The following is a 24,146-nucleotide window of genomic DNA, read 5'->3' on the forward strand; positions in this document are numbered from 1 at the left end:
GGAATTACTGAAATATTTTCAACCTTTTGATGATATTCTAATTTACTGGCCAGCACCTGTACTCATTCCACCAGATCAGGTAGATGGCCCAGAACATCTCAGGTACGTTGTCATTTGGGACAACGGAAGTTTCCACAGAACTGCTGTGGTTCGTAACTGGTTCACTGACCACCCATGCTTTTTAGTTTGACTCCCTCCATATTCTCCATTCCTCAATCCCATTGAGGAATTTTTTTCTACCTGGAGATGGAAGGTGTATGATCGACAGCCACAAACGCGTATACCTCTTCTCCAAGCTATGGAGGACGCATGTGGAGATATAGCAGCTGATTCTTTTAACCCTCTCTGTCACGATCTGCTCCTGCCTCCCTCTGACTGTGACTCTCCCCTGCCTCCTGATTAGTTTTATTGGTCTCACCTGCCCCTTGTTAACCTGCCCATGTGTTCCTGATTTTCCCCTGTGTATTTATACCTCCTGTCTTGTATGTGTTGGTGTCGGATCATTGTTTATTTGTTGTGCCTTGTTGTTTCCTGCCGTATCCTGCCAATAAATCTACTTTTTTTTATATCCGTGCCTGCATTCCTGCCTCCTGATCTGCTCTACCACACATGGTCTGCCGCCACCCACTCCACACATGACAGAATGATCCGACCAACCTGGACCTGTGGTGAGCTCTGAAACATCTCCCTGGAGGATTAATTTTTTTTGCTTTTTCTCCGTTCAGCGGAAGGAGATTCCAACTCGAGGGGTTTCGGCGCATCCTACCTGTTTCCGGGGTGGTCGAACCCATTCTCCTCTCCTGCTTTTTGCCCCGTCCTGTTTTTCCACGGAAGCTGCAGATACTGGAGTTTTGGTGGAGTGACACCCCCTACGCACGCCAAAATTCTCCGGTGTGGTAGGGCCGGTCTCCCTGCTCCTTTTCTGCTTCCCTTCACCCAAGCCTCCGCCTGTGACCCAGCTGATCGTGATGTGCACCTGCTCAGACCGTTGTCGAGTACCTGCCGCCATTCCTGGTTTCCTTGCCTCGCTGCCTTGAGTTCATCAAATCAACTTCCTGGTCTACGCCTGCGGGGCCTACGCCTGCAGGTCCTCCATGCTGAAGCCTCTTCAGGGTCCCGCACCTGAGTTCCAGTGTCCCGCGCCTGCTGCTGTCGAGTTTCAGTGTCCCAAGTTCCTGAGTTTCAGTGTCCCAAGTTCCCGATTATGAGTTTTAGATAATACATATAGCCTATTTTACATATGCAGGGTGACTTACTTTTGAGGAGAAATGTTTACAGGGTTCCCGCGGAGTCTTAAAAGCATCGAATTTATGAATTTGAAAGTAATACCTTTAAAAGACTGGAGAAACCCTTCAATTTTGGCATCTGGGTCTTAAAATTTGTGTTGGATGTAAATTTTCTGTACTGCATTTGTCTTCTGAAGTTCATCAAAATATTCCAAACAAGTGATGACATGAAGAGAAGCATTAATATTAATAAAGGCTATTTTTAAACATTTATTTCAATTCTGTGTCTATACTGTTTGCACTGTTGCTTTTACACAATAGAAATACTGCAAGAAATAAATTAGGGTCATAAAATTAACAATAAAAAAACCTTCTTAAAATTAAACTAAAAAATATAGGCAACAAAAATTATTGTTAAGGTTCTAATGTCAAACCAGATGGATCCGGTTATATTTTTAACCCTGTATTTAAAAATATAACCGATCTTCTACCAAGTGCCCACCCAGTGTTTTGTCAAAATATATTGGTAAAGATATATAGATAAATAAATGAAAACCAGTTCAATAATTTAATTTGATTTATTTTTAGCTGATAGTGCCAAATAGGTATTAATTTTCTATATGGCTTTAGAAAGATCTTAAACAGACTTAAATTTAAGTTGAAGAAACCTGTAGGAACACTTTTATAGCTTTGGGGAGATATGTTGTGTGGAAAATATATTTTAAAGGGGGAAATGTTAGTTTTTTAAGCTTTTTATGTTCATATCTGGGTTCTACCCCAGATGGGCTTTATTATTATGGTTAGAGTGCTAATCTGATATGTGTAATCATATAAACCTTGACTTAAAGCTCCTTTATCAAGTTTTAGAACAATATTAATATCTGGCACGATCTACTGTTGAGGGAGAAATACTATACATTACACAGGGAAAATGTTAGTTTTGTTTTTTAATCGTTGTTACATGCTAAATATAGAATAAGGAAAGAATGGTGTAAAGGCAATTTTCCTAACTAGCAACTAATTAGTAAATGATATGACTTAAGCAGACTTAAAAAGGTGCCATTCATAATAATTAGAGGAGTGTTTTTCAACCCTGGTCCTCAAGGCACACTGCCCTGCATGTTTTTGGAGTTTCTGTGATATAGCAGACCGTATTGAGATGATTGCAGTGAAGCAAAAGCTTGTTCATCAGCCATCAATTGAAATCAGCTGTGCTGAAGCAGGGAACCCCTGAAAAATGCAGGATAGTGTGCCTTGAGGACCAGGGATGAAAAACACTGGATTAGAGATTCTGAAAGCTTACATCTGAGTAATGTGTCGAACATTGATGTTGGTCTTGTTGCGATAGTACATGTAAGTATTCATGACATGAAATGTTGTTGGTAAAATGAAAAATGTATTTCATATGTTATGTAATACATTGTTTCTTGTGAATTTCTATTGATGGGGCTTTTATGTCTATTGTTTTCCCCTTTGATATATAGAGACACATCAGCATTCTCGTTGATGGTGATACAAGTCTACTCATTACAAAATGCACTGATGGTGAATGTTTCCAGTGTCCATTTTGTCAACACAAGGGTGTCAAAGCAAAGGCTGAATAACATCAACGGCCATTCTTCAGTTAAACACAAAGGTGCCTATCTTACAAATTACACAAATTAGTTAATGAATTTACTATTTTTTTTTACAAGTGTGAATCTTGTTTCCTTCATTCTGCTCTTACAGGATTTACAATAATCAAGTGTGGGTTGAATTGTCGAAGGCAAAACATTTTCACTGCTGCTATTGCACAGCAACAATTATAAATAGAATGCAGCTGCTTCAACATTTAGAAATTCACCAAGAGGAGGAGCCCCATCCAGAGCCCCCAGGTGAACATCCAGAGCCCCCACCCAGGCATCCAGAGCCCCCAGCCAGGCATCCAGCGACCCCAGCTCGGCATCAAGCACAAAACCAATTAACATGTCCTCATTGCAAGATGAAATTAAACAAAAAAAAAAACTTTAAAAGACACTGAACGAGAAAGCATTCCCACCACTTTGAGACTGTGTCAAAGGACAGATTTTTTTACCTGTCAGTGCTTTGATAGTAAACATGGGGTCTTTGCAGTTGAGAAATCTTTTTGTGGTCCAGCAACACCCATACATGTTATTAAAAATACTTGGGGGCCAATACAGAAGATCATGTGTGAGGTTGACCAATGTCATCTGAACGCTGACTTTGCTCGAAGGAGCAGGATGTTGCCATTCGAGTGCCACCACATACAATCTCTATTGTACTGCTCACGCATAGACTGTCAAACCATGACACTAACTGCTGAGGCCTTGGAAACAATGGTAAAAAATAAATGGTTTGGCAAGGAGCGTGAAGCCAACCTCTTGCATTTGCAAGAAAATGCTGATGCAGAGGTTGTGCCTCTGTCAGTGCAGCTGACTGTGGGTGGCCCACAATCCAAATTTCATATATCTGTTTATGAAAAAAAAATTACATACTATAGCAGGTTGGGAAGAGTGACTGTGTCATATGACGCAAAACAAAACAACTGGCATTGGCCTTGTGCTAAACAGAGACAGTCATGCATGCACAAAGCTGTCGCTAAGTGGCATCTGTTCGTCACTAAGAGAGAACTATTTAGGAAGGTGAAGAGCACAGAGGCAGAGGTACCCAATCCATCCCAGACCACTGCAGATGAAAATGCAAGTGAGTCTGAAGAGGACGGGTATCCACCAGATGACAAACACATTGCAAGGATGCTTGATTACCTCCTCACCAACAAAAAGCTCCCAGCAGATTTGCCCCAGGCTCTCATAGAGCAGTCGAGAGATGGACAAACAAAGGACACCTTTCCGAAGCACCTTGTCCCTAAAGAAACAAAGTGTACAGAATGTGAAAACATACTTTCCGAACAACTGATAACATCAATAGGCAAGATCCTTACAAGCACAGGTGTTGTTGAAGGTTGGTACCATCATAATCCTTTCTATGATGCTATTTTCTTATTAGTAAATGGGTAAATTAATTTACATGTACATTAAGGTAAATGGTTCTACTGATCTCAAATGACATGCAAGCACTTAACTTGATCTTTGTTTTGACTGTGTTTTTAGGAATATCAACATACAGGAAATCATGCCTAAACTGTGGCATGGTTTACAGATACCAGGAATGGGAGGATGGTATCCACAATTTCGATGACCACATCTTCCTGTCTCTGCACGTTTGCCTGATGGTCAGGAATGCACTTCAGGTGAGCAAATGTAATACAATAATGTGCTCGCTGAAAGGTTAATTGGTTTTCTAGATTTTGTGATAAATTCTAGTTTCTTTATCTACTATTTTTAGAGGCCCAATCTCTGAACTTTTGAAAGTAATAAATAACATCAATATGTATTTCTTAACCCTTTGATGCATAATGGTCACTACGGTGGACAGGTACTCAAAATTGTTATTTATTTGTTTTTGCTATTAAGCACAGCTGTTGAAGACTTTATTGCATGTGAACCCCTCTATTTGGACTTCAGTAAGCCAAGCCAACATATTTCATGCTCAGAATGCACGCTGTCCACTGAGGTGGACATGTAATAAACTATTTGTAAATTATAAAATTTTACAAAAAATATTTGTTGAAATTTGTTTCATTCACACCTAAAGACGAATGAAAAAAAATTGTTAAAAAAATAATGGGTGAAGATTTCATAATTCATGCATCAAAGGATTAATGTTTATTCTTCCATTTGTCTAATGTATTCAATATAGATCATTACTGTTTAAACAAATGATGATTGGAACAAAAAATAGAACCTTCATTTCGAAATTCTATAACATTGGAATATTCTTGTTTCTCATAATTATTTAGACCCATACAGCTGTCAGCAAAGTGATAAATAATCAAAACCACAGAAAAGGTGGCCTTTCCAAACAAGGAGAGAGTTCTCCAGGCTTACCTTCATTTTGAAGCCCTGACCAACCATGAATACACCTACAGTTGTGTGTCATGTGGATACAGCCCAGCCGTTGTTGTGATGGATCTTCACAAGAAAGGTGTTTTTAGTATGCCAGGTGTGTTTGATAGGCTGTTATTTTACATATTTTAACTTAATTTTTTGTAGAGCAGCTGATCTCTCTCAGAATTGTAGAATGCGAAACGTCATGCCAACCATACGAGTAGCACTTCATTATCTGTGTTATGAGGGGATTTAGTAACTGAGCTCTGAATAGCAAACGTGTTTTAACAGTGAGTGAAATCCCTAGTCCACCTGATGATTATAATGGTCATGTGGACATTAACAACTTCTGGGATGCTGTGGCCACAGAAATTATCAGTCATGGATTAATTAAATGTAAGTCTTGTCAAAAGACAGAACCATAAACAGAACAGTTGGATTTATAATATATTATGTGTCAAATTATGTGATAATACTAGCTTATACTTATCACACATGTTAAAAAAGGTGGTTGGAAGAACCCTTTTGTTGTGCCCCCGAGTTACCATCACTGGGCCCCCTGGATTGGCCCACACACCCGGAGCTCAAATTCAGTGTTGAACACAGAATTTGAAAAAATGCAAGGCCCCAAAATGGAAAGTGATAAGAATGATGATGATGGCGATAATGAAATTACTGTGGAGCGCCTCACAGATGAGCTTGTGAATTTGAAGGTGAAGTAATTGATAAGATATCTCACCTATTTGTGCTTACAAAATTAAGTTCATGCTTTATTTTTAATCTCAAGTTCACTACATTTTCAAATCAGGTACATCAGGTCAGAGCACTGTGCAAACGACGACAAAGGGTCCAAAGTGGACCTTGTCATCAGGTTGTCTGAGAGGATGTCCAACAGAGTCACCTACAACAAGGTGTTTGAGAAGGTGTGGGGTGCCTCTGGTAAGTGAAATTACATGGAATGTAGAAGTTACCACTTTGTTATATGTTGTTATCTATGTGTGTGTAGGTTGAGCTATACATACTGCTCATGTTAGTTTTTTTCCTGTTAATTCACAGGCGGTTGGGCAGTTATCACCTGTCCATGTGGGGTTGTGTATTCTGTGAAATTCAACCTTAGAGCAGAGAGTTCACATGACTTTGTGGATCTCTTGCTTTCCTGGAAACACTTTCCCAACGTGTCCGTGTACGATTATGCCAGGGGACTGGCACTGCATGCCAACTGCAGGCAGCCAGGAATCTTTGACCCTTTTCAAGGAAGGTTATTGGCTCCCACCCCAGAGAATATTGAGCAGGCCTCAGAGGGCAAAGTTCATGTCAACATGCCTTGGCTAAGATTTCCTAAGATGCCAGCTGACAAAGAAGGTCATCCTCTCACTGGATCCTCACAGCATTTTGCTCTGAATGATGTGTTCCATCAGGGTAACAGCAAAGACCAGAGGGAGGTTCTGAGAAAGCTGGAACTTGTACCTGAGCTTACTGGTCTCATTAACAGCCAGTGTGTGGAGCAGCTGTTCTCAGGGATGAGAAAGAATAATTACTTCTTGAATCTGACCACCCCATCAACACACATTTTCTACAAAGAAATTTGCTTCATCGTTACAACATGGCAAAAAAACAAAAACAGAAAAAACAATACAGCAAGATTGTTCCTCCAGATGTTGCCATGCAGTGTGACAGCCATGGAAGGGTAGTCTTAGGTATATTATGCACGCTTATGCACGTTTATTGTCTTCATCGAAGTTGGACAATAATATATGTAACTTTACTTTCTAAAGCCAATTCCCCATCAGCTGGAATGAGAACAGGGTCATCTGGCAAAGAACACACAAAGGGACAGGAGTGTGAGTAATTTCTCTCATCATTCAAAGGAGAATTGTGACAGTTCACAAATGTTTGCTTCTGTAATTGCTTTTTTTCACCAGCAAATGATGACATTGAGCAGAAACCTGATGGAGACTTCTCCAGTCTTCATGGTTTGTTAGCAAACAGAACATGCTGGGGACAGAAATTCCAAACCAGTCAGGAACAACTGTAAGTATTTTCCTGTACCTCTGTGGTTGTCTGACTGTCAATTATATAATCACATTCATGTTTACAGATTTAGTTTCTTCCACTAGCTGTCACAGGTCTTGGATGAGAACAACAGTCCCACTCAGCATCTTGCAATGGTGAATACAACCATCCTGACCCGCTTCGACTTTTGGAGTCTGGGTTTGGAGCGGGACATTGACGGAATAAGGGACATGGTGTGTTGATATTATCTAATACTTTTGATAATTTGTGTTTGTGTTTTACTAGATTCTGAGCTGTTGTCTAAAAGTGATCGAGAAGGTAGTAATGGCTCTTATGAATTAAATTCAAATGGATTGCACAGTATAGTTCAACAATCAATATATTTTGAGAGTAACAGATTAATACATTCTATGTCACAGAGGGTAGAGTCACAGGACTGATGGGAGCGCTCACCTGTTCTTCTCCGGACAAGCCTTTATCCAGATTCCCCAAACAATCGGAAAGAGGCTTTATGGGAGAATGTGACTTTGCTCCAGCCCTCAGCAGTCCTTTCAGACTTTCTGCAGAAGATCCATCTGTCCCTCATGGTTATGGAGAGAGGTGGCTTCTTTGCTACCCTTCTTGACACCAGGCCATTCTTCAAATGTCTTCGCCTCACTGTGCGTGCAGATGTACTCTGGCCTGTTGCCATTCCCGAGCAAGCTCTGCACTGGTGGCACTCTGACCCCAGAGCTACATCTTCTTTAGGAGACGATCCTGGTGTTGGCTGTCATTACTGGACACCCTGAAGCCTTCTTGAAAAGAATGGAACCTCTTTAAATGAAATTCTTTGTGATCTTATAAATTGCTGAGTTAGGTGCAGTCTTAGTAGCCTCAATATCTTTGCCTGTGAAGCCATTTTTCTGCAACGCAATGATGGCTGCATGCGTTTCTTTGCAGGTCACCATGGTTAACAATGGAAGAACAATGATTTAGAGCATCAACCTCTGTTTAACATGTCAAGTCTGTCATTCTAACCCAATCAGCCTGACTTAATGATATCCAGCCTTGTGCTTGTCGACATTGTCACCTGAGTGAACAAGACGATTACTGAAATGATCTCAGCAGCTCTAATGACAGCAATGGAATAATTTTTGAGAGATTAAGTTCATTTTCATGGCAAAGGAGGACTATGCAATTCATCTGATCATTCTTCATAGCATGGAGTATATGCAAATTGCTATTATAAAAACTCAAGCAGCAACTTTTCCAGTGTTTATGTAATTATCAAAACTTTTGAGCTCAAATGCACACAAGATATTATTCTTCAACACATATTTGAATCTGCATTTCCTTTTTCAAAGGAAAACATGCGGCAAATTAGGAGATGGTGGTGTCTTGTTCTGCTGCAACACTTCCCCATGCCGTAAGTGCCCTCCATGATCACACTTTTTTTTATTAGATATAAAAAAAAAAGTCTTGCTCAGTCAAGTGTCAACAGAATAACATGAATGTTTTCATAGTGAATGAATGTTGTCATTGCATCACCAAGGCCTGAGGAAGACAGAGTGCAGGCACGAAAAAGACGGAGAGAGGAAAGAGTAAAACAGGTGAGAGACAATTTGATTAATTCTTGTAGTTTAACTGTTGCTTGCAGACTAAAGCATAGTTCCTTCACTTATTTCAGGGCCAGGAAGTGGTCCCTCCTAAGAAGTCCTGCCTTACTGAATTAGTCTGTGCAGCATCAGGTATTGTTCAAACAAGTATTATTGTACACAACCCCCTAGGTTGTCGAAATGGGATGTGGGAAGATTCAAGATTCAAACTTTTGTCATATGCACAGCTAGAAAAACACGCTTTCTGCACAATGAAATTCTTACTTTGCCAAGATTAGAAAATTAAGACCGTTCCAGACAGAGCACTTTTTTTTTCAAAGCAAGTTTTTCAGTCATTTCTCTATTTTCATTAAACCAGAATAATAAGCAACTGATCTTTTTTACAACTTGCATTGTTAATATGCTTTTTATGAACCACAATCTTTTTCCTTTCTAGCAGAGGCTGAGAACTTGCTGGAACTGGACACAGGGAACAGAGTATGTTTTATATTGTTGGCTTTTCTGGTGTCATTGTTTCTTCTCCAACCTCTATTTTAATTAGAGGTGTCACATAATTCCATTACTTGCAACTAATTTTTTACAGCCATGATTAACGTGTTATATATTTTAATTATGTTAATCATTTTTAATCTACTGCTTCTTTATGGGACTTACTTTTAAATAAACCAATTTCTTTTCTTGTTCTTGAAGGGTTGATGTAAACTCATAAGTTGAATGGTTGACGTTACAATGACAAGACCGGTGAGAGATTAGCTGCAGCAGTGTTTATTTCAGCGACCTTGTTATCTTTACTCTGTTTTTTCACCCTTCTTGCAACTTTTTCCAAAGTTATTGTTACCATTTGGATGTAAGGGGTGTGTAACTGAGCATCAAGGCTGCTGACAGCTTCTCTCCCGTATCAGACGCACCTCCGTGCAGCAGTTTGGAAAGACCAGAGCATCAGCTGTTCGGCTAGCTGTTAGCATTGAAAATAAGGCTTATATTATGTACAGTTATTAGATGAAATTAAAAGATTAGATTACTTACAGATCATACATAATTAATGTAAAATATGTTTTTAACCTCATGACAGCAGTAATTTTAATATTGTCTTTATTTTTGATTAGGGGAATTCTCTGCTTGAGGACACCTTTGAGGCAGCAAGGTGGTGCACCGTAAGGTGCTTCAAAGGAAACATTTCCCTTCCCCAGGTCATCACCATGAACAGGGAAGCTTGCAGGAGGGCAGTGGAGAGGTTATGCTTCTGTGATGGCCTGGATGAAGAGGAGATGAACGATTGCAGGGAACCGTTCCTGTTCATGTTTAGTTTTCAGTCCGATTATGAGGAGTTCTGCAGAAATTGAGGAAAAAATGAAGATGAAGGTGTTTTCTGGCTTTGAAATGCCATAGTACAGCGGTGTCAAACTGTTTTTGCATTCTGTTTCCTCCTCACATTGTTTTTTGGAGGTTCACTTGTTTTTTTTTGTGTGTGCTTTTTGGTTCATTTGTTTGTACTTTTTTTTTTTATTCCTGTGTTGGCTATTTGCTCTATTAAATTTACCTGAAAAATTTAGTCTGCATTCTTGTGTGTCTCACACAATGTCTTACCTCCCCACCTCAATCCCTGGCGTGTTTTAAGAAGTATCAACACAATTTAAGTCTCTGGTCCTCTTAATGTAGCTGATATAACGGAGTGTACAACAAATCTACCCGTGCCTGTCTATACTGTTTTACACTCACTTGGGAAATGACTATTAAAATAAAGGCAGCATTGATAAAATAAACTATTAAAATGGTTTTGACAGGTTCAAGAATAGTCACTCTTATCAAATGCTTGAACTTTTTATATAGGTACCAAAAGTATAGCTAAAATACACAAAAACCTATGTGGTATAAATACACATACCATACAAAAGTAGAAAAAAGAATCAAAATATCAGAACAGATTGGATCAAAAATGGTGCCTGTAATTATCTGCTCTTTAAAATTATCATGACATCCAGCAAACAAGTAATTTGATTACCAATGTTATGCTTTACATAGGTTGTGTGGGTTTTTAGGGCTTTCTAATCCTTAGAAAGGGGCTACTCGCGGTTTCCCGGTTCCATTGAAGAGGAGCAGGAGTCAAATAGTTGTCTCCACCCACCTTTAAACGTTTGATCCCGCCCACATTTAGCCCCGCCCCGATCTCTGGGAGGCAGCCAGGGGGTACTCAACCAGGTAGGTAGGTTTAAACTGTTGCAAATCTGCAACGCCTGCCTCCAGAGGGTTAATGGCTGGAATCACCATGCTAGGTGATATTTCCCCTGCTGCTTGGCCAGGGAAAACATTGCTTGTGATGTGGATGAGGTGCTGTGGCCAGATTGCAACAAAAGAGAGGATGCAGCATAGTTTCATTTTTTACTGTAACTGTATACAGTGAATTATTCTGTTGTATGTAGTGTTTATGTGCAACTTTGTGTTGGTTGGGAATGGGATGTACATTGTGTATAATGTTTTGTGAGAATAATAATCTAATTATTTCTGTGTATTTGTGTGTTCAGAGTGTAAAAACAATGTTCTCAAATATTTTACAACACATGTATGTACACACTGTCTGTAGTAAGTGTAACACTTAACCAAAAAGGCTTAAGTCAAGAATGGAATGGGGAAGAAGTGTTTTCCATTCATCATAATGTTTTACATTGAGCACATAAGTGTTCGGCTGGTTCTTATGAATGTCTATTCATATGATGATTTGTGTGTGTCATTTGAAAACAAAGTCCCATTTTGATGAGAAATAACATTGTTTTGAATGTGAAGTTTCTTTTTGCAGGTTAATTGAGGGGGTTTGCCCATTGTGTGGTATAGTTAATTTATTTATTTTGGATTTGTGTGTAGAGTTCTGAGAATATGAGGCATGCTTTCAGAAATGTGTGTAAACAATTCATAAAAGATTGTAATTCAGTAACAAGAGTGACTCACATGTTATTTCTTGTACACTGTCTTTTTTCAAGTAAAGGAGGCTAGAAGCTAATGTTGAATGCTAATGGTAAACTAGCAAATACATAAAAAATATCAAGATCCTTTTTTCAGTTGCCAACAACTCAACATCAACTTACTGTGACTGGTTTTCACTCGTCGCCTAAAATCTCCTGCCGCTGATCCATAACTGGCAACAACCATGAAATTCAGTGAGAGAGTCACTAGTTCATTTTGAAAATGGGCTGCAGTAACCATAGGATGTCATGCTTACTTCATTCTTACATAATGTACTTTTAAACTAGTTCCTGTTTAAGTTTTTATTTTGAACCACTTCATGTTCACCTCTTGTAACCAATTCCTAGCCAGGCTTCACCTTTAACTAGTCTCTTTTCAGCTTTACCTTTAAACGAGTCCCTGGTGAGTTATGGTTAACTGTACAAAATTCCCGTGTGCTTTTCTCCAGATGAAGATATTACAATTTCTGATTGATCTCTTCATCATATCAATTTGAAGAGGACTGGAAGGTTCTGGATTCAACATTGTGTTTTGAAGACACAAAAATCTTCAGAAATTAAATAGTGTAAGAACTTGAATGGTTGTGAGATTCTGAATCCTTTGGGACACATGATTTTAGTTTTTATCACACCAGTCCAGGTGTTTGGGCAGCTGTTTCTCTTACGTTAACTGTTATTTGTTTTTTGACTAACCAACTAAATTTCTGATGAGGCATTTGCATGTAAGACCCAAACACAACTCTTTGTTCTGAGGATCTTCAGATTCAGAAAACTTTATTGGTGGTCCCAAAGGGAACTTAATTTGTTTAATCATTCTCACAACACAAGCTCTGGTTGCTGACCTTGGTGAACGTGATTTGGTGTTAAAAGGAGCACAACATGTCTTTAGGTTCTGTTTGGTCAGAATGAGTTGTAATTCTGCTCTGGTGTTCCTTCTGATCCAGTTCTTTTGCAGAAGAGGAATTCTGAGGAGCATTTTCCTTTGATTAAAGCCTCCAGACCTGCTCTGATCCTGGATCAGATGTTCAGAGAGCATCTTTTTGATTCAAGGTGACATCAGCACTGATCTCAGGTCAACTTTTATCCACTGACATTTAACCTCTGAGTCAGAACAGAGCAGACTCACAACCATGCAGCTGTTTCAGCCACCTTTAACAGAACCCAACCCTTCAGGTCTTTAACCCTAACCTTTCAACATTTGAGTTAAAAATCCTTTAGGCCTTTATTAGACCAGAGATTTTTAGACCTAAAGAGCTATCAGCCCAGATCAAAAGGCAGGGTATTCGTGCTGGGTTTTGTCCTGATCAACCTGTTTCAACAAATTTAAAGAGCAAGTCACCCCCTACCAGAGTATTGCTTCACTCCCACTTCCTGTTTGAAAAATGCAACAAATGCTGTTTCTTAGCAGACCGAGAGGGCGGAGCCGCTAGCAAATACACACACAAACACACACACACACACACACACACACACACACACACACACACACACACACACAGGCTCATTGTGACATATGGTACCAGCTAACGTCCTAGGGTACCTCTTAGCCAATAGCAATGGCAGATTTAAATTCAAATGCAGTGCAGAGATTTTACATGACAACGACACAACACTGACAGTTTTAGGCAGAAAATTTAAATTTTAACTAAAATGCACTAAAGTGCAAAACCATTGACTACATGTGTCTGCACCACGATTAGACACACGTTTATATTTGATTAGAAAAAATAAGTTGATTTGAAGGTGACTTGCTCTTTAAGAATGTACACAATTACCGTAATAGCTCTAAAGATAGTCTTATGCCGTGTGTGGTGTGTTTAGTGCTCTGCAGCATGCATGTTGAGGGCTGCTCGTGTGATTGATTGGGGTTTTTCAAACTTGATGGATTGTCTCGTCATCTCAATGCAGGACAGTTGTCAGGCATAACAGTCTAATGAATTTCAAACTCAACAGCTCATCTGGAAAAGCTTAAGGACAACCAACACCCAAACACGCAGCATTGCATTTGCAGCTCAGTGCAGCAGACATTCTGACTTCTGTAATGGTGAAACAAAACAGCAGCCACACATAGAGCAGCAGCAGAGCCAGATCAGCAGGTCAAAACTCAGCAGAGGTAAAAGGGGAAAGATTCAAAATAGGAAAATAAAAAATGTAAAAAAATAAATAAGAAATAAGCCAAAACTCAAGATAAGGGACACCCTTTGGACAGCAGTGTTCACATTTTGAACAAGAATAAAAAGTAAGAGAATCCATTTAAATGAAACATTAAAAACTATGATGTAGATTTCATCTTTCTGATATCTAGTTCTGCCTTGACTCTTCAGAGGATGGTGCAATAATCGGAGGCCTAATCAGACCAGTCACATGTTCATGAAGAAGAATCCATTTAGTGATAAAAACCCCAAACAACTTTTATTTCATATTACCAACACAAGTGTGTATTTTAACAAGTCCCGAATTCACATATTCATAAGTGATGAAGCTTAGATGGAAGCAACAGGGATGAAATCCAGTTGACTTATTGAACTTTTTTTTAGGAACATTTAAATAATTTAAGTTTAAATTATACATTTAAACTTCATTTTGAGCAGTTAAAAACTAAAGTTTAAGCTTAAAATTCATGTTTAAAGTTCACGTTTATATGGGAGGTTTAACTGCTGAAATACTATTTTGTTTTTCACCCTGATTCTGTTTTATGGATCAGACAGAGAGATCCTCTCTAATTGGTGCGCACGTGAGGCGCGTGTGTCCTGCAGCCAATCAGTGTGCAGCTGCCGCTGCTGCAGCAGTTGACAGCTTAGGCTTCATCCTCTGCGGTGACAAAAGAAATCTAATTAAAACTTACTGGAGCTCATTATGAGGCTGCAGGTGCACGCGGCCCGCCAGCGGGTAATCCCGCTAAATTAGTGCACGCCCCCGCGCACAACAACAATACAGGGCGGCAGCATCGGGGGCGCGCGCCCCAAAATAACAAGATGATAATAAGGACTTGTGAATGTTTGTGTGTTTTGTTGTGCGTGGGCTCGGAGCGTGAGGGCTGCATCAGCATTACAACCTATATGGAAAACAAAAACATGAAGAGACAAAAGCAAAAAGTCGCTTTAGATTATTTCAGAGAACATAAAGTCTTTAGTTAAATTATTTTTTTAAAAACTGAAAACAACGTCATTTAAATCAAAATTTTATAATAAAGTTTCAATTAATTTTGAGCAAAAAAATTAACAATTATATTGATGCTGTCAAGTTTAAGAGGCAGGATTGTTTCCTCCTCTTGTCTTTTCTCCGACAGTCCATCCTCCGCACGTGCAGAGATAGGCCGCGGATGCGAGACGTGCGTGTGTGCGTGTTTGTTTGTGTGTGTGTGTGTGTGTGTGCGTGTGTGGGCGCGCGCGCGCGTGTGTGTCACTTATGGAGAAATTAATACATTTCAAAAAGAATCATTCTAGAAGTGAATTAAAACGATGAATCCAGAAAATCTGCATAATTTGAGTCTTTTACAGTTTTTGATTGTTTTAATCTAAACCGGTCAAAGAAAATATAAACTTTAAAACCTGGAGAAAAAGTTTATTTTACAAAGCAAATAATTTTCTTTTTAAATACTTTTAGAACCATACAGCTTTCAATATGCAGCAAAAAACTTTGTTTTTTCTTTCTTTATGATTTAAACGTTTTAGAAAAACGTTTCTTTTATCAAATAAATAATTAAAAACAAACATTTAATATCAAGAAGGCATGTCTGGAAATTCCTGAAGAATTAAATAAATGAGAATAGATGTTTTGTGTATAAAAGGTCAGTTGTGAAAATTAATACTTAATTCAAATTTATTTCGGAGAATTGTTTGTTTAGTTAATTATTTTAATCCCTTTATCTTCACCGTTCATTAACACTTAACTAGTTTTTGTTCCCACCTGCTGCTCCGAAGCGACCGTTGACTTATAAATATTAATTGTCATATGGGTCTCGTGCACGCGCACGCGCGACACATTGCTGTGTAAGGATTCACAAACAAACACGTTGTTATACAAACGTTATAACTTTATTCATTTAGTAGAAAAACAAAGCTGCAGTAAATAGAATAAAAATCTCTTTATATACAAAATACAGATTTAATGAGACGGCACAAAATAAATTAAAACAAAGAAAACTGAAATGTATCTGTGTGTGTGTGTGTGTGTGTGTGTGTGTGTGTGTGTGTGTGTGTGTGTGTGTGTGTGTGTGTGTGTGTGTGTGTGTGTGTGTGTGTGTGTGTGTGTGTGTGTGTGTGTGTGTGTGTGTGTGTGTGTGTTGGGGCAGAATGATGAATGACAGCAGTTCTTTTCAGTCTTTTGTCGGAGCGGAGAAACTTAATTTTCACGCTCAGTGTTCTGCTTCATCTCTACAAATTATAAAATTAACTTTTCACCTCCATCAGGAGGAGAAGTGGAGAGGGAGACAAGTTCAGTAACCTGAATGAAACTTGCAGAACTGGATCATTCATAACTAAATCAGAACCAGTATTTCAGCTGGTTCCGAGGGAACAAGAATTCTTAAGGCAGATTGTGGTTCATCTGGTTCTGACCCAAACTGTGCGGGGGTTCATGTCCATAGTTCTTCTGCTGCTGAGTTCTCAGTAGACGAAGCTGCGGAAGCGCATAAGTGCGTCCTGCGGCAGGTACCCGTAGTCCTCGGCTCCGGTGGGGCTTCCCGGGCTGGAGGCGCAGTAAGCCGGAGAGGAGGATGACGATGAGCCGCTGGAGCTCCAGGAACATGAGTCGCTACCAGGACTAGGGGCCGAACCGAGGAAGGTTGTGCTGAGGAGCCGGGGTGCGTCTCCAGACTTCCCCGCCTGCAGGTCTGCGATGCGGATGGTCTCGGACAGGGCCCAGATGTAGTTGTGCGCAAAGCGCAGAGTCTCGATCTTAGTGAGTTTGGTTTCGTCCGGGAAGGCCGGCAGGACACCGCGAAGCGCGTCCAGCGCGTCATTCAGGTTGTGCATGCGGTTCCGTTCCCGGTCGTTGGCCTTCAGCCGCCGGTTCTTCTTCACCACCTGCACCGTGGCCTCGCTGCGCACGCGTCCGCGGCGCCGCTTTTTCTGCTGCTGCTGCGCAGGTTCCGGTGACGCGCAGCGCACGCTGTCTTCATCGTCAGTGTGCGTGAACCGGTCGCAGCTGCTGCTCTCCATGTCCGAGTAGATAGAGTCCATACTGGAGAGAAGGACTTGGTTCGGTTCTGTGGAGAGAATAATGTGGGTGAATGCCTGCAGTAAGCGTGTGCACTTGGCAGTGCAGGAGAGGAGAGCGCGTGGACCCACCTGAAATGTGAGAAGTTCTGATCTAGACCAAAGTGGGCTGCAGGTGGGAGCAGGACTGGCGGCACGCGCCTCTATGCGTTTCTTTGCTCTGGATCAGCTCGTGTGAGCCGGTCAGCCTGGCACACGACCGGCCTCAGCTCGCTTATATGTGGACTACAAAGACCGGCCCCCGGTCCGCGCCCCCCCACAGGGGGCGGCAGGTCTGCCCCGTGCCGCGGGAACGGCTCATTAACATAATGACGCCAGCGGTGTCTGTTCACTGCGTTCGGAGAAGCGTGCCGGTAATCACGGCCAGCCAATCAGGGGACGCAACGAGCCACGCGAGCAACACGCAGGAACCCACTCCTCCTCCATCCTCCCCTGTGTGGGACAGAAAAGACCAAACCCTCACCCCAAAAAGAAGAAAGAATCACACACACACACACACACACACACACACACACACACACACACACACACACACACACACACACACACACACACACACACACACACACACACACTCAACAAGTCAATCTTCATCCTGAGGATGAGGAGCTGAGGCCAGCTTCAGTTCCATCCAATAGGATCGCATGTTTATAATGATGTTAACTTGATGGTAGTATTTTCCTCTTTAAATGACAAAACATCAATTGAATATTTTTTGGAGGCAATTTGAGTAAATAGGTCAAAGGTCATGGCTGCAAACCTCAGGAGCTTCAGATATCTTCACCAAAGCTGCCTGTTAAGTCACAAACACACCAGACTGACTCATGTCTGATCAGACTAGCGTGCTCCTTCGCCAGAATCCATGTTATAAAATGAAGCATCATCCGAAACCTGAGCAAATCCACTTTTAGAGACCAGAATGAGGGGAACACTCTGCTTCTAGAACACACTCGTTTTTTCAATTCCTCATCAGTTTTTTAAACGAAATAATAAAAATAAGTCTAGGGTTTGTGGTGAAAACGTGTGCAAGCGTAGCACTGACTCATAAAAAGATATCTAGAACTGCTCAGAACCGAACAGGAATTCAAGGAGAATCAGCTTCTGTTCCTTTCTGAGTCCTCAAGCTGGAGTTAACCTGTCTGTCTCCCTGTCTCCCTCTCCCTTTCACACACAGTCTTTTTAAAAGTGTTTTTTAAAGACATCTTTATGAGACAAGCGTACAATTTTCCATTAATTATTGGTTTTGGTGGTTTGCAGCCCAGCCGAGGAGCAGCAGACCTGCAGAGTCTTTCTGCTGCTCTATGCTGTAGGGGTGGGGGGAGTGGGCAGTCATTTATAAATAATTACACAATGTTTAGAGTCTTCAGGCATGTATAATATATCAAAGCGATTATAAGGTGAATTGTTCCATTGTGGCCGTCCGCCCTGCGCTTCTTTTCACTCGTCTTCTGGTTTGTCCTTCATCCAAATTCAGCTTCTCAGACCTTTTGTGCTGCTTTCTTTCTGCCTCAGCCACTCTATTGGCACCTTTCTTATTCAAATGGGCCTCAGCAGGAACAAAACTAAAGCCAGGCTGCACACAAATCATCGCTGCTCCGGCTGCAGGGCCGGCACAAGCCTCTGTAAGGCCTGGACGACCCGGCTGCAAATCCTGCCCAGCTCTGAGGGGATCAGCCGCATTTAAAACCTCCTCTGGAAAAATTTAATGTTTTTAAATCAGTTTGCAAACGTCCTCCAGCCAGAGTTCAAATTAGGAGGAGCTAAGGGGAGCATGGCTCACCTGAAAGGGTGACAGTCTCCCCTGGAAGCATTCAACTTAAACACAGGGTTGAAAAAGATCCTGGATCTGTCTATATTACATAATTTATATGGACTTTGGGGATTCTTTTGAGCGGAGAGGATGGGTTAGGGTTAGAGTTAGGCTGAAGTGCTCCAGCTGCACCCTGCACAAGACCACAACATTCTCAAAGTGGCGCCTATAAAAATATATGATTGACACACAATCGTTCATATCCTCAGGTGCTTTCTGCCATTTACACATGTCTGATGCAGCGGAGCGTAGCTCATCACCCATGCTCTGATGATTTCTCCTCAATGGCACGGCCGCTCAGTGCGTGCTCCACTTTTATGGTCGGTCCCTTTGATCTGCTTAATTCAAAAGTAACTCAGGGGGTGAAAATATAGAAAGTTGAATTTAGAGGAGAAGCAGGAAGATCAGAGAGACAGGACAGGAAAATAGTCAAATAAAAAGAAGAAAACAAAACAAAAGGTTTGAAAATGAAAATATAGGTAGATTTAACCCACTACATCTTACTAACTATAAAGCAATACTTTATAAGCATATAATGTTTATATATTTAATGCAATTTAAATCACCTTCAAAACTCTGTCCCACACCCAGGACCGTTCCAAGACATCTTGGAGGCCAGGGCAGGAAAGCACCCACCCCCAAAAGCTTCTGTGTAATTGGTACCCTGCCTCCAGCGCTTCACGTGACATCTGGAAGCTTCTGGATGATGAAGAAAAATTAGCTGAGAAAGCATAGAGTAACCATTTGAAGTGTTCTTGCTGTCCAGAGAGAAATAAAACACAACAGAAGACGGAGAAGAGGAAAGAATATCGGGAGTTCCTGATCATGATTTTTCAAAATTTTAATTTTTTTACTGTATGGGGTCGGAACGAGCCCCCGCTCCGTGAGAACAAACATCCCAGCTCTAATGCCTATCTTCATCTGCATACGTCACACGACAGGTGATCAGGAAGCAGAAAATCCATGTGTTAGGAGATCATTTTGGGCTGCTGCTGTAAAAAAAAAATGAGGCGCAAACCGGAAAAGCTTCTGCCGATCACAATTCGACAACGGATTATGAAAGAACGGATAACGCTCAAAGCGTACAGATTCTTCCTGATGTAAGAGGTGAGTCTACTCTTTGTTTTGTTAGTTTTGGCATTAACATCATCTTAGAGCGCAACGTTCTGTGACTCTTAAAAAAACAGTGAAAACGCTGAAAAACGCTGGCAGCGAAGGGCTTTTCTGATTAGGAAACGGCTGGCAGTGAGTGAGTTAATGTTGTAACGACCAAATCAGAGAAAAACAAACTTGCTGGATTCATTTACCTAAAGACTCTGCTGGATCTCCATACATTTAAAACCTTGGATGCTGAAATGATAAAACAAATTGATCATGCCTTAAAACAAAAATCCATCTTTTTTCCCGATAAAGGCACTATGTACATAGCCTAATTTATACTTCTTCAGGACGGAGACACGCAACGCCATTATGCGTTGGCGCAAGAGCTCTCCGACGGGATCGCAGAGCGAGACAAAGACATGCCCATCGAAAGAGACTGAGACCGCAAGTTTGTGATTAGTCAGGACAATCCCCAGCTGACAGAGAAGTCTGAAAGCAAAACGTCTCTGTTAACGCATGTGCCTCTGTCCCTCACGGAGCTGACAGAGAAGTATACATTAGGCTTTAGTTACTTTCATCCTGAGAGAACTTCAGGTGGAGTTCTGATAAGTTTTCAGACTGTCTTGAATGAAGCCAAAAGTAGGAGGGAATTAACTCAGACCTTCTGGTTTGGGAACGTCTTGATATCCTATTCACAGGAAAACAACAGAACACACTAGAAGACCCATACATTAATACAGAACACAAGAGCTCACATGTGAACATAAAATCAGATTCAACCAATCTCAGAGGTTGGTGGAGCTTTTTATGGAGAACATGGTCTGGTCCTGGTTCGTCAGATGAATTTCAAGTTTGTTTCTGATTCTCAGGATTTATTTCAGCTGACGAATTCTTACACACACACACACACACACACACACACACACACACACACACACACACACTCGCGCATGCGCACATACAGATACACGATTCTGTCAAAATCATTTATCATCAATAATGAAATCGGCAGCCAAAACATTCAACTGTTCTTATTTAATGTTTCTAATGTAATGAGAAATCTTTTCATGACACAAACAAAAGTTAAAACCACAAATTAAACAACTTTCTAAGTTTGCATCCTTTCAAAGATTAAATTAAAAGATGTTAATTTAATTCCAGGAATTTTATTCAGAAGAAGCCAAAAGATCTGTTTCAGGCAAATTCTAAAATTAATGATAGAAACATCTCAGCTCTTTCTGTGTCCATCAGTTTCACACACACACACATGCATGCATGTACGTGCATGCACACATGCACTCACACATGTATGCACACACACACACATGCATGCACGCACACACACATGCACTCACACTTCAGCAGTGGGAGGAGTAGCTTAAATGCTGACAGCCTGCAGCAGAAACACATGAAGAAGAATAAGAAGGAGGAGATCGAGGATGAGGAGGAGGTCCAGGTTTTACAGCTTCATCACTTCAAAGTGAGTGAACAGCTGCTGCATTTAAATGAAAGCACTAAGGAGGAGACCTGCAGAACCAGTCTGAAGTGGACTCAGTGATGAAGATGATGATGGATGAAGGTCCATCCAAAATAATACATCCGATTTGTTTGTGAGGACATCTTTTGATTTTTTTTCTTAAAAATATCAAATACCTCAAAACTCAGCAGCAGGCCCTTGCGTCTAAAAAAATGATCTAAATGAGAATTATATGTGTCCTTAAATATCTCTGGGGCAACAAACAACAACAACAACAACCTGTCTCAACAGTTTAATACCCTAAACATCTTTGTTAATCAAGACCAAGACACCCATTAGTGCTCTAACGTCTCTCTTTGCTCACAGAAAAGATTTTGTCCCAGTGTTCAGAGACATTGCTCCATGTAGAAACGCCCACTGGAGGTCAGCCACCTGCTTCTCAGATAGAGGATCCTCCTTTAGGGGTTCAGTCTGAAGCAAAAACCTCAGCCCACTAAGACTATCTGACTTTTGTCAAAGAGAACTGATTAAGAACCTGAAAGAGCCAAACACAAGTGAGTCAGAGGCACTCTCCTCTACCAACGGTCAACATCAGGACTGGCAACCAGAGAAGGACAAATGGACTCACAGCGATTATCCCACTGGTCGGATAAAACTAGAAAAAGTTAAAGTCCCATTAGTTGTCATACACACTGATGTGTGTGCAAAATTTGTTCGCTGCATTTGACCCATCCCCTGGGGGAGTGGTGAGCTGCAGACACAGCCACGCTCAGGAACCATTTGGTGGTTTAACCCCCCAATCCTACCCCTTAATGCTGAGTGTCAAGCAGGGAGGGATTGGGTCCCATTTTGTCAGTCTTTTTGTATGACCCACCCAGGAACTGAACCCTGATCTCCCAGTTTCAGCGCAGACACTCTACCACTAGGCCACTGAGCTGAATACATTAGCAAAGGAACACCAGATCTCCTCCATCACTTTAGGAGATGTTGGCAAGATCATTTCTTCCAGAGGTATTAACCAGATGACCAAATAACATGGATCGTGGTGTGCAGATCATGGAGACATTTAATGAGTTCCTTAAAAGCCACATACCTGGTTTAGGGACAGGTGTCCATGTGACCATCAATCATTTTCAATTATCAGTCACTAAAGAGTAAAATGCTGTGAGACCAGTCAGGTCCAACAGGTTTCAATAAGAAGAGGAGCTTCTCCAGCCAACCGACAGGAGCTGCTGCCATAAAGTAGCCTCTGTGCTGTTAGTGACAAACGTCTACTAAGTACTTGCCCTCCATCTATCCCATGGAGTCAAACAGCAGATGCTCTAACTCGACAAAAAAAAAAAAAAGATCACAAAGAGCTTCTGAACAGCTTCCAGAAGACCTGATGGTGGAACCAGCAGCATAGAAAAGAGGAGAGCAGAATAACTGTCAGACCTGTAGGACCGTTTGGAAAACGTAGCTACCTCCACTTCCACTACTTCTTCAAGAAGGCCTCAAGGGTCCAACTGTACAGTCAGCCTGAGATGGGGACCCACTGTCCAATGTTTCTCTCAAGCAGTTTAGGATTTAATCTCTAATTTCCCCCTGGGATTAATAAAATATCTTTCAATTTGAATTTCCCCCTACCCAAACCATCACCCTGCAACGAGCTTTACTTTACTGCAGAGAGAAACACTCCTTATGATGGGAAAAGATAATTGTGACTGACACAATCAAAAATCCTTTCCTGATTGATGAAAAATAAACTCACATTACGTAATTTACATAATGTGTGTGTGTGTGTGTGGGGGGGGGGGGGGGTAAATGTAGAAAGAGAGGCAGAGTGAGAGGTCTCTGGAGGTGACACTGACAGGATTAAAGACTCAACAACATGAGATCAGACTGAATTTAAATAAAGTAAAATGTGGGAAACACACACACACACACACACACACACACTGATGGTATGTGAGGAGATTTTAGCACACAGCTGTTAATGGATCTGCTGGTTGGAGCTAGACCCTGTAACACATCAGTTTTTATGAAGAACCTGAAGCTGATAGGCTGCTGGAACCAGCCGGCCCAAATGGATCTTAAGGAACGTTTGGAGTTCTGCAGCTGGTTTTAATTCCCACAGAATTAAAACTTCCCTGATGAATGATCTCCTCAACTTTCTCTCCTCTAGAGTGAAAACATCCTCCGTCTCTGTGATGAGTTGGTGTCCGACCCGATGACAATTCCTTTCAGGTGCTGTGTTTTCTGGTGACGCCGTTGCCATGGCACCCAGAGGCCTCAGATAAATCTGGCCAAGCTCTTTGTGGTGAGCTGGAGGTAAATTACAAGGCTGAGCAAACAGCAGCAGCAGCCGACTGAAAGGAGGCCGCAGCAGATTGATAGACGTTCCGTTACATTAAAACCTTCCTGAAGCCACAGAAGGAAACATATCGATAACAGCAGACAGACGGGACAAAGAGCTGGGTCTGATCACGCTTCCAGTTTGTGTGCAGAGCCATGATGAAGGAGCAGAGGGAGGAAGAGGAGGAGGAGGTGTTTACTGTTCCAGGCGGGTTTAAGAGAGTCTTTGGTAAAGTCCAAAAGAACAAAAACCAAACCCAAAGTGCTTTATTCACACAGTTAATCAGCTAAAAAATAAAATAATCTAAAGGAAACAGGAGATCTCCTGTTGGATACCAAAATGTGTCCAAACTTTGGGTTCTGGATCTTTTCTAAAGTACTACAAAAAAATCAATTATTCATCATTTTTCGTCTATGTTCCAGCTTCTGGAACCTTCTGAAGGGGTGGGGGAAGTTGAAGAAAAGGT

General features: G+C 41.1%; 1 protein-coding gene and 2 long non-coding RNA genes across 3 annotated transcripts; 2 read left to right on the forward strand and 1 right to left on the reverse strand.

The window, feature by feature from the left end:
* Window positions 1-2,450: 2,450 nt before the first annotated feature.
* Window positions 2,451-4,174, forward strand: LOC129162950 (uncharacterized). The gene is made up of 3 exons (XR_008562957.2): window positions 2,451-2,579; window positions 2,711-2,862; window positions 2,955-4,174. It is a non-coding gene; the product is annotated as an uncharacterized lncRNA (long non-coding RNA).
* A 4,263-nt stretch (window positions 4,175-8,437) lies between these two features.
* Window positions 8,438-11,705, forward strand: LOC139070815 (uncharacterized). The gene is made up of 4 exons (XR_011521266.1): window positions 8,438-8,591; window positions 8,689-8,913; window positions 9,218-9,258; window positions 9,888-11,705. It is a non-coding gene; the product is annotated as an uncharacterized lncRNA (long non-coding RNA).
* A 4,050-nt stretch (window positions 11,706-15,755) lies between these two features.
* neurog1 (neurogenin 1) lies at window positions 15,756-17,167 on the reverse strand. The gene is made up of 2 exons (XM_015952432.3): window positions 17,030-17,167; window positions 15,756-16,947 (listed from the first exon to the last, which is right to left on the reverse strand). The coding sequence occupies exon 2, from the start codon at window positions 16,919-16,921 to the stop codon at window positions 16,346-16,348; it is 576 nt and encodes a 191-aa protein (XP_015807918.1). The 5' UTR covers window positions 16,922-16,947; window positions 17,030-17,167; the 3' UTR covers window positions 15,756-16,345.
* Window positions 17,168-24,146: the final 6,979 nt, after the last annotated feature.

This window comes from Nothobranchius furzeri, chromosome 1 (assembly GCF_043380555.1).
Source record: "Nothobranchius furzeri strain GRZ-AD chromosome 1, NfurGRZ-RIMD1, whole genome shotgun sequence".
Lineage (NCBI taxonomy): Eukaryota > Metazoa > Chordata > Actinopteri > Cyprinodontiformes > Nothobranchiidae > Nothobranchius > Nothobranchius furzeri.

What these genes read in the sequence shown, in the direction of transcription:
- neurog1 (XM_015952432.3), bottom strand. Translation starts at nt 16,921, where the DNA reads ATGGACTCTATCTACTCGGACATGGAGAGCAGCAGCTGCGACCGGTTC.